General features: G+C 64.7%; 2 protein-coding genes across 2 annotated transcripts; one reads left to right on the top strand and one right to left on the bottom strand.

The window, feature by feature from the left end:
- The first annotated feature begins 1,403 nt into the window (after nt 1-1,403).
- Nucleotides 1,404-4,473, top strand: PCYOX1L (prenylcysteine oxidase 1 like). Its single transcript, XM_069029169.1, has 6 exons — nt 1,404-1,512; nt 1,786-1,992; nt 2,452-2,626; nt 2,706-2,917; nt 3,007-3,147; nt 3,673-4,473. The coding sequence occupies exons 1-6, from the start codon at nt 1,404-1,406 to the stop codon at nt 4,329-4,331; spliced, it is 1,503 nt and encodes a 500-aa protein (XP_068885270.1). The 3' UTR covers nt 4,332-4,473.
- Nucleotides 4,474-5,497: 1,024 nt separating this feature from the next.
- IL17B (interleukin 17B) lies at nt 5,498-7,157 on the bottom strand. Its single transcript, XM_069029262.1, has 4 exons — nt 7,137-7,157; nt 5,955-6,241; nt 5,914-5,924; nt 5,498-5,825 (listed from the first exon to the last, which is right to left on the bottom strand). Exons 1-4 carry the CDS (start codon nt 7,155-7,157, stop codon nt 5,509-5,511), a joined length of 636 nt encoding a protein of 211 aa, XP_068885363.1. The 3' UTR covers nt 5,498-5,508.
- Nucleotides 7,158-9,039: the final 1,882 nt, after the last annotated feature.

The following is a 9,039-nucleotide window of genomic DNA, read 5'->3' as shown; positions in this document are numbered from 1 at the left end:
AGAGCTCTGGATGCCCCTGGGCACTTCTCCCTGCAATAAAAAGCTTTTTCAAAAGACCATTTACAGATAGCCTTTATGGGGTGAGATCCATATTTCCGTGCTAAAGATCTGCCAGCAAAGCCAGCTGTGGTGCCCGGGTGATGTCCCATTATGGGGGCTTTCCCTCATCCTGCTAAAATGCACGGGCATTTCTTGGTGTAACCATGCCAGGAAATCCTGCTGCTGCATTAGGCAATTTCTGGGGTTGCTGGTTTTCCTCTGCAGCAACAATGAGAGTTGGGAATTCTCAAACCACCATCTGCAGAAAAGCCTTGGGGCTTGGGGCAGAGCATTTTGCTTATGGCAGGATATTCCAGAACTCCTGCAAGCAGGGAGGGGACTGGGAGCAGTGCTGACCTGCCTGGGAGCCCTGCTGTGTGCACAGCAGATTCCTCGTCGCCCACAGCCCTTGGGGAAATGAGGCTGGTTAAGTAAGAGCTTGTTAAAACCCGAGACGTGCTGCAAAGATATTTGTGTGCTGTGTTTTAAGCTGCTTGGGATCGTCATCTCCCCATCCCAGTGGGATCTGCCCATTGTGAGGGCGAGCTGAGCAAAGGTAATTTTTGTCTGTGCCCACCCCAAATATTCCCACTTGAGGTTCAGGGTTGTACGTGCTCCCCATGCAGGAAAGCTGAAGTGGCTCCTGGCTGGTGAAAGGATGGGGCCTGTGCTCGTGTTGTGTTTCCCGGAGATAAAGTTCAAGTGGATGCGTTCTCAAACAAAATTCTGCCCCTTGGTAAGGAGCCAGCCCTGGGCTGGAGCAGGCTCTGGGTCTGTAAATACATGTCCAACCTGTTCGAGAGTTTTTGCTCAGCCTTTGCTCTCCTTTGTAATCCGAGTAGCAGCGGGCTCCCGTGGGATGCCCTTGGCACAAACTGCTCGCTGTCAGGCACCTTGTTTTGCCCAGGGCAGAAAGTCCGAGGGAAAGCTTGAAAAGCCCGTGCTGCTGCATGAGGCAGGCAGGACCCAGCCTGCTCCGCTCAGCCGGGGACCGAGCTCTGTGAGCATCACCCGTGCGCGCACGGAGCACACGGAAAGCGTGCTCTGGCAGCACCAGCGGCAGCGCGGTGCCGCCGGGGCAGTTCCCGGCTCGGGGCCTGGCTGCGCGCCGCGTGTGAGGAGCGGAGGGCAGGGAGATGCTCGCCGTGGCTGCTCGCAGGATGCCAGAGTCCCCCGCGTCCCCTCAGCGCCGCTCCCCGCTGGGGGCTCCGGCACCCCGACCCTGCGGGGCTGCGCTGCCCGGGCCCGGCGCCGCCTCCCCCGCCCGTGCCGGGCTCGGGGCGGGGCGGGCGCGGGGGGCGCGGGGGCCGAGCCTGCGGGAGGGGCGGGCCGGGGCGGGCGCTGCCGGCCCCGCTCTCCGCGCCATGGCCCCGCCGCCCGCCGCGCTGCCGCTGCCGCTGCTGCCGGCCCTGGCCGCGCTCCTGGCCGCGCTCCCGGCCGCGCCCGCCGCCCGCGCCGCGCCGCGCTCCATCGGTACGCGGGGGAACGGGCTGGGCTGGGCTGGGCTGGGCTGGGCAGCCGGGTGCCCGCGGCGGGGGCCGGCAGCACCGGGCCGCCTCCCTGCCCCGCCGGGGCCGGCACGGAGCGTTCCGCACCCCCTGCGCGGCCGAGGGGCTCCGCACCGCTGCATCCCCGCGCGTCCCAGCGCATCCCCGCCTTCGCGGGGATGCTTCCCCGCCGCGGCTGGGGGAGCGGCGGGACCCCCGTGGCCCCGCTGACCCGGCCTCTCGCCGCTCTCGCCCGCAGCCGTGGTGGGCGCCGGGCTGGGGGGCTCGGCCGCCGCGTACTTCCTGCAGCAGCACTTCGGGCCGCAGGTGCAGCTGGACGTGTACGAGGCCGCGGGCGTGGGCGGGCGCCTGGCCACCGTCACCGTCAACAAGCAGCAGTATGAGAGCCGGGGAGCCTCCATCCACGCCCTCAGCCTGCACATGCAGGACTTCGTCAAGATCCTGGGTGAGCGTGGGCGTCCCAGCGCTTGCACGGCATCCCTCGCTGAGCTGGGGGGCTGGGACAGCCCCGGGCTCTGTGCTTGGGGCAGTGGGGAGGGTTTCTGCCAGTCCCCCTTGGCACCCCAGGCATGCGGTGATCCCCTTGCTGTCCGTGCACCCCTGCCCCGTTGTGCTCTGGAAAGAGAAAGGGATGGGGTGGTCACCATCAGGGCGTCCTGGTGGAATTAGTGCTGGGAGGTTGTTCACAAACTCCCACCAGTCTGTCCCAGTAGGCAGCAGCAGCTCCATGCGGTGCCCCATCATGATCTGTCTGGGATCCCATGCCTTGGGGTCTCTCATTCCTGATGCTCCTCCAAGAGCATCTTCGCCCATGTCCCTGCTGGGATGTGGCCAGCGCTGGCCTTTCCCAGGAGCCAGCCAGCCCCAGGGAGGGCCAGCCACGCGCTCCCTCTGCTCCCGCCAGGCCTCAAGCACCGGCGCGAGGTGGCCGGGAAAAGCGCCATCTTCAGCGGGGAGCACTTCGTCCTGGAGGAGACCGACTGGTACCTGCTCAACCTCTTCCGGCTCTGGTGGCACTACGGCATCAGCTTCCTGCGCCTGCAGATGTGGGTGGAGGAGGTGATGGAGAAGTTCATGAGGTAGGAGAGCCCGCGGGGCTGGGGGGGTTTCCCTGGCACCGGGGCGTCACCGGGTGCCCCCTGCTCCCATCCCCTCCAGGATCTACAAGTACCAGGCACACGGCTACGCCTTCTCCAGCCTGGAGGAGCTGCTGCGCTCGCTGGGCGGTGAGGCCTTTGTGAACATGACCCAGCGCTCGGTGGCCGAGTCCCTGCTGGAGGTGGGTGTCACCCAGCGCTTCGTGGACGATGTCATCGCCGCCGTCCTGCGCTCCAGCTATGGCCAGTCTGTGCTGGTGCCCGCCTTCGCAGGTGAAGCCACCTCTCCTTGCTGTGTGACACTCCTCAGTGTCCCCTCTGCGGGCAGGCTGTGGAGCCGCCCTCCTCTTCCTCTCTTGCAGGAGCCATGTCGCTGGCGGGAGCCCAGGGCAGCACCTGGGCGGTGGAAGGAGGGAACAAGCTGGTGTGTTCAGGTCTGCTGAAGCTGACCAAGGCCAATGTCATCTCAGCCAGGGTGACAGGCATCTCCCTGCACAGCTCGGGTGAGCCTGGTCACGGCTGTGGGTCTGGGTGCACCGGGGTGGGAGGTTGATGGTGGCAGAGTGGGGGTGCTGGGGCTGGAGAGCATCCTGGTCCTGGTAAGGCACTTGGGAGAGGGCCTGGAAATGTCCTCCTGGGAATTTTCTGATCCACTGGGACCCTGCAGTACCTGAGGTTTCCCTCTTGAGGTCCCTCAGGTCCTCCTGTGGCACCATCCTTATTGCAGGCTTGCTCCCCCATCCAGCACAACAGAAGAATATCTGGGGCCTGGGGGGTGGGCTGTGTTCCCCCAGCCCTCTATGCCCCCACTAGGCTGGACGTCTCTGGAAACATTTTCCCAGAGTCTTAATGAAGTCTTTCTGCCACCCTAAGGCGTCAGCAACTCACCCATAACCATCAGGTGCTGTGGTCCAGCCCTGGTGTGTACTGGAAAACCAGGGCATGGAGGTCAGGTTGGAAAAAAGAGAGCCAGGGCAGCACCACCTGGGGCTCAGGGCTGCTCCTGACTGTCCCCTGTCTCTTTTCAGAGGGAAGAGCCCTGTATCAGGTCCACTACGAGAGCACTGAAGGCCAGGGCTCGGCTTTCTACGACATGGTGGTGGTGACGACTCCGCTGCACCCCAGCAGGAGCAACTTCACCTTCGAGAACTTCGACCCCCCCATCGCCGACTTCCCCGGAGCCTTCCAGCCCTCCGTCACCTCCGTGGTGCACGGCTACCTCAACTCCTCCTACTTCGGCTTCCCCGACCCCAAGCTGTTCCCTTTCACCAGCATCCTCACCACCGACACCCCCGACCTCTTCTTCCACGCCATGGACAACATCTGCCCCGTCAACATCTCGGCGGCGTTCCGGCGCAAGCAGCCCCAGGAGGCCGCGGTGTGGCGCGTCCTGTCCCAGCAGCCGCTGGACAAGCACCAGCTGAAGACCCTCTTCAGGTCCTACTACTCGGTGCAGGTGACGGAGTGGCAGACGTACCCCCGCTACGACGCCGCCAAGGCCCTGCCGCCCATCGTGCTCCACGAGAACCTCTTCTACCTCAGCGGCGTGGAGTGGGTGGCCAGCTCCATGGAGATGATAGCGGTGGCGGCCAAAAACGTGGCCCTGCTGGCCTACAACCGCTGGCATCAGGACCTGGAGAAGATCGACCAGAAGGACTTGATGCACAAGGTGAAGACGGAGCTGTGACACCCGTGTGGGGGTGGTGGGCTGGGAGCTCTGGTGTGTGGTAGCCTGGGGAGTGAGTATTTATTGCCTTGGGGAGGCCAGGGGGGCTGGGGGACAAGGGACAGGCTGCGTCCCGGTGACTTGAAGGCCTTCAGGAATACAGTTCCTGCCCAGTGTTGCTGTGTCTGTGCCTCAGTTTCCCTGTTCCCCTTCCCCAGGCTCTGCTGGAAAGGAGCCTGTGCCTTCTCCTGGAAAAGGGTCACTGTGTTTGGGAGGGATCTTGGGGGGCTTCCAGGGGCAAGGCTGGCTGGCACTGGCAGTACATGGGTCCCCCCTGAGCCTCCCAGGTCACACCACAGCCTCTCCTGCCTTCCTGGCTTTGCCTCTGGGAAACCCACAGGTGGGGCTGGAGATCCCATGGCCTCTCCCGTGCCCGGAGCCTAACCCTGCTCCTGTGCCCCAGGGATGCAGGGTGGGCCGTCACAGGTCCTGCCAGGTGCTCTGTGTTTCTGGGGGTGTTTGGGGGCAGAAAGGCCTCGGTGGGAGAAGCTGGGCAAGGCAGAGGGGCAGCGTGAGGGGCCGAGGCAGGGCCAGCTCAGACCAGGGCCAGCAATGCGTTTTATTGAGACTTCAGAAGCTGCCCCAACCACCAGCAGCTCTCCCCACTCCTTGGACTGCCCAGCCTGGCACAGAGGAACTTGTGGGAGGGCTGGGGAGGACTGGGAAGGATGGGAGGGCTGGGAAGGGCTGGGAAGGACAGGAGGGCTGGGAAGGACAAGAGGGCTGGGTGTTGCCCGAGCTGTTGCAGCGATGGAGCGAACAAAGGGAAGTAGGGACTTTGGGAAGGGAGGAGACCTGATCCTGATCCTGATCCTGATCCTGATCTTGCCCAGCCAGAGGGACCATGGGCAGCTGCCTCCTCCTCTCCCCCAGCCCGTAGCTGCCCTGAAGCCTCGGGGCAGTGGGTGTCTGGCTGGGTGATTCGCAGGGGCTTCCTCTGCACTGGTTGTCCCCAGAGTGGCTCCTGGGGCTGAGGCTGACGGAGTCTGCAGGGGAATTTTGAGGAGCTCTCGCACAGGGGCTCCCCTCACCCTGATGCCCAGCCAGGTGACCTCTCCCAAAGGGCTGGGCAAGCTCGGGAAGCAAGAGCAAGCTGCTTAGATGCCCACGGGGAGCTGCAGGGGGTATCTGTGCAGCCTCAGAAGATGCAGGTGCAGCCCACAGCGATGGTCTCCATCACCATCTGGTACTTCTTGTGGCACTTCTTCTTCCCCGAGGGCCTGTGCCCCGCCTCGGCCGTGCCCGGGCAGAGCAGGCGGCGCACGGGCAGGCGGCTGTAGATGGGAATGCTGGCCATGGTGCGGTCCTCCTGCATGGTGAAGGGGTTGATGCAGCCAGTGCAGAGGCACCGTGCCTCGGGGATGTCTGCTGGGATCCGTGTGGCATCGTGGTTTATCCTGGAGGAGAGGGAAAAGCAGGATAAGGCTGGAGAGGTAGTGATGGGGGCAGCGATGGCTGGGGTGAAATGGGTTCTGCATCGCATCCTGCCACAGCCTCCAGCAGCCACCACAGCCCCGGGTGCTGGAGCCCTGTGCTGGCACACAGCCACCGTGCCTGTCCCAGAGGTCCCTGCCCCGAGCTCACCTGTAGGCCCAGGGGGACAGGCTCCTCCGGTTGGACCTCCAGAGCCTCAGGTTCACCTGGCACTTGGTGTCCCCCGGCTCGGAGCCGTTCCTCAGCTGGCGCACCATGTCCTGGATGCTGTGCTCGTACTCTGCCATGCTGCTGTAGGGGTCGTCTGGGGCCCAGGCCAGGGCAGGGGTGGCCGTAGGTGGCCGTGCCAGACCCCTTCTCCTGCCCTTGGCTGCCTTGCTCTGGTCCTTGGCTTCGGGCACCAGGACCATGGCGAAGGTGAAGATGCAGAGGAGAAGCTAAGGAAGGAGGAGGATGGTGAGCGGCTGCTCGGGCCACAGGACTGCCATGGAGGGGGAGCTCTCCCTCCTCCGGGGGATCACCAGGTGATGGCAGGACCACACTGACTTTGGGGTGGCACATTCAGTGCCCAAAGGCAGCGCTGGCCTGCAGGTGAGAAGCACCTGAGGGCAGTTTGCAGGGATGGTGGGCACATGGTCACGGTGAGCTGAGGTGTGTGGCTGCCCCTCGCCCTGCTCGCAGCTGGCAATTTGTGTTGCCCAAAGTGCCCCTGCCCGTGCTGGCCGAGCTGTGCCCAGTCCCCTCCCTGCCCACCCCGAGGCAGCTGCGTGCTGGGAGGGACCCAGCTCAGGCTGTACCTGGGCAGCCTCTGGTTTAAAAGGAGCCTTACAGAGATGAGACGGTCAAGAATGGGATCTTTATCCAAACCCTCCTCTCCCTCCCTCTGTGCTCTGAGGACGGTGAGAGAGAAAAGATGCTTTTTCCTTCCCTTCTCCCTCCGGCCTCACCGGGCCCAGCTGCCGTGAGCTGCCACCCGGCAGGCTGCCCAGCAGGGAACAAAGTTGCTTTCTGTAGTCCTGCTCCCTGCTATTCGTGTCCCTGCAGCGGCCCAGGCAGCCCCACACCCTGCCCGTGGGTGTGCAGTGCCCTGGGGCAGGGACCGCTCGGCCAGGGCTGTTCTCCCCGGCCGGTGCCGGACTGTCCGGCCGGACTGGCGTGGCGTTGCTCTCCCAGGCTGCTGCATCCTCGCCGTGCCAGGCGTGGCAGCGATGGCCCTGGCAGGCCACAGAGGGCACCTCCAAAGCAAACAACCCCAGGTAAACAAGCGTGCAAATAATTCTGTTCGAGAAAGAAAACGAGGAGCAAGCCCTGAGCCGCCGGGGAGGCACCTACCAGGTTTGGAGCCCGCTCCATGGCCGCGGAGGGGTGCCGGCCGCTGTCCTGCAGTGTGGCCGGTCCCTGCAAACCGGGCAGCTAAAAAGGGAAAGCCCCAGCCCCTGGCTGTGCCCTGCCGGAGGTGTGTCCGGTCCCCAAGGTGCCAGGGAGCCTCGAAGCAGACAGGGCAGGGGGCCAGCGTGGTCTGGGACTCGGCCACCCGTCGCCGCCCCGGGCGCTGGCTCCGCTGGCGGTGGCGACTGTGGTCAGCGGCGGGTCCCCTCCGGACCAGGCAGCCCCGAGGGGCTCTCTTGGCAACAACGTGCTCTGGGGAGGGGGTTTGGGCTCTGCTGGTGTCACCAGCATGGTCACAGCCCTGACACGGCCAGGAGGGACACTGGGCTGGCGGAGCAGGAGCTCCCAGGAGGAGCAGGCGTGGCTGTGTCCTGTGCTGGCAGCAAGGTGAGCAGGTAACCTGGGGCTGAGGGCCCACTGCCATCTGCGAGCCACCACCCCCGGCAGCTCTGCTGTCCCCAGGAGCCCCCAGACCCTTCTGGCCAGCAGTGAGATGATGGCATCCATCACTCCCTGCGCCCCTGGGCTGTCTGTCCCCAAACCCTTCCCCTTCTGCTGTCCCCCAGCTCCTGCCGTGGGGACACACCAGCTGTGCCCACAGCCGGCCGTGGGGCTGGGCCCTGCATCTGCGGGGTGCTGGTGGGTGCTGCTCTGGCCTCCCGGGGCCAAGTACCGGGGTTCAGGGTGCTGCGGTGGGGGAAACTGAGGCACGGAGGTGCTGGCTGTAATTCCCCGTGCAGGGGGCAGGGGCTGGCATTGCACCCCAGCTCTGGGCTGTCGCTGTCCCTGCGGTCAAGTGCCACGCGATGGTGCTGTCCGCCACCCAACCGCTCCCAGCTCTCCGTCCTTCCCGTCTGCATCCCTCCTCCTTCCTGTCCATCGCTCCCTGCATCCCTCCGCCCCTCCATCCCGCCCTCCATCCCGCCCTCCATCCCTCCTTGCATCCCTCCGCCCCTCCATCCCGCCCTCCATCCCTCCCTGCATCCCTCCGCCCCTCCATCCCTCCCTCCATCCCTCCCTCCTCCCCTCCCTCCATCCCTCCCTCCATCCCTCCCTCCATCCCTCCCTCCTCCCCTCCAGCCCAGCCGCAGGCCGGTGCCCGGCGCTGTTCCCCACGCTCCCGGGCAGCAGGCTCTGCCCTGCTCCTTCGGTGGCAGCCCTGGATGTTGTTTCCCTCCTCCTCCCGCCTCGCTGTGCGTCCCCAGGGATTTGAAGGCCCTTGGGCTTTGTAGGGCGGTGGGAAATTTCAACCTCCTTTTCCCAGTCCGTGAACTGGGCCTCTAGAAAACTCCATAAATAGGGTAAAGGGCTCTGTACCCCCAACTCATGCTGTCCCTCTCCTCCTGCCAGCCCTGGGATGCAGCAGGGGACAGCCTGGCTGCTCCCACCCGCCCCAACCCTCGTTAACATCCCCAAGGACAGCCCCAGCACAGCATTTCGGGGGCTTTGCTGTCCCCTTGGCTGAGATCTGAGCACACAGTGTCCCGTTCCTCACCTCAGGACCTGCCAGAGGAGCCCTGCAACCACCTGCCCGTGCTTCAGGTGTACGGCAGCACCCGGCCTTTGGCCACCAGCATTTTCTGGGCTGCTGAGCCAACCCCTGCCTGCACCCAGCAACTTCACCCCCTGTTGTGGGACCCCCAGAAGGGCCGGTGGCAGCCCCGGGGCGCCTGCGTGTGCCGCGGCCGCCTGCGTTGTGTCAGCACTCGGCAATGCTGTTTACACATGAGAGAGGCACAGAGGCATCTCTGCCGGCAGCCAATTACCCAGTTTTGATCTTTTTTGGTGAAAAGGAAACCAGGCCTTTTCAGACATGGCCAAATTTGATAAGCTGGGGGAGGCGGGG

Source organism: Aphelocoma coerulescens, chromosome 13 (genome assembly GCF_041296385.1).
Source record: "Aphelocoma coerulescens isolate FSJ_1873_10779 chromosome 13, UR_Acoe_1.0, whole genome shotgun sequence".
Lineage (NCBI taxonomy): Eukaryota > Metazoa > Chordata > Aves > Passeriformes > Corvidae > Aphelocoma > Aphelocoma coerulescens.
Note: the sequence above shows the minus strand (reverse complement) of the source record. Positions and strands in the feature narration are given on the sequence as shown.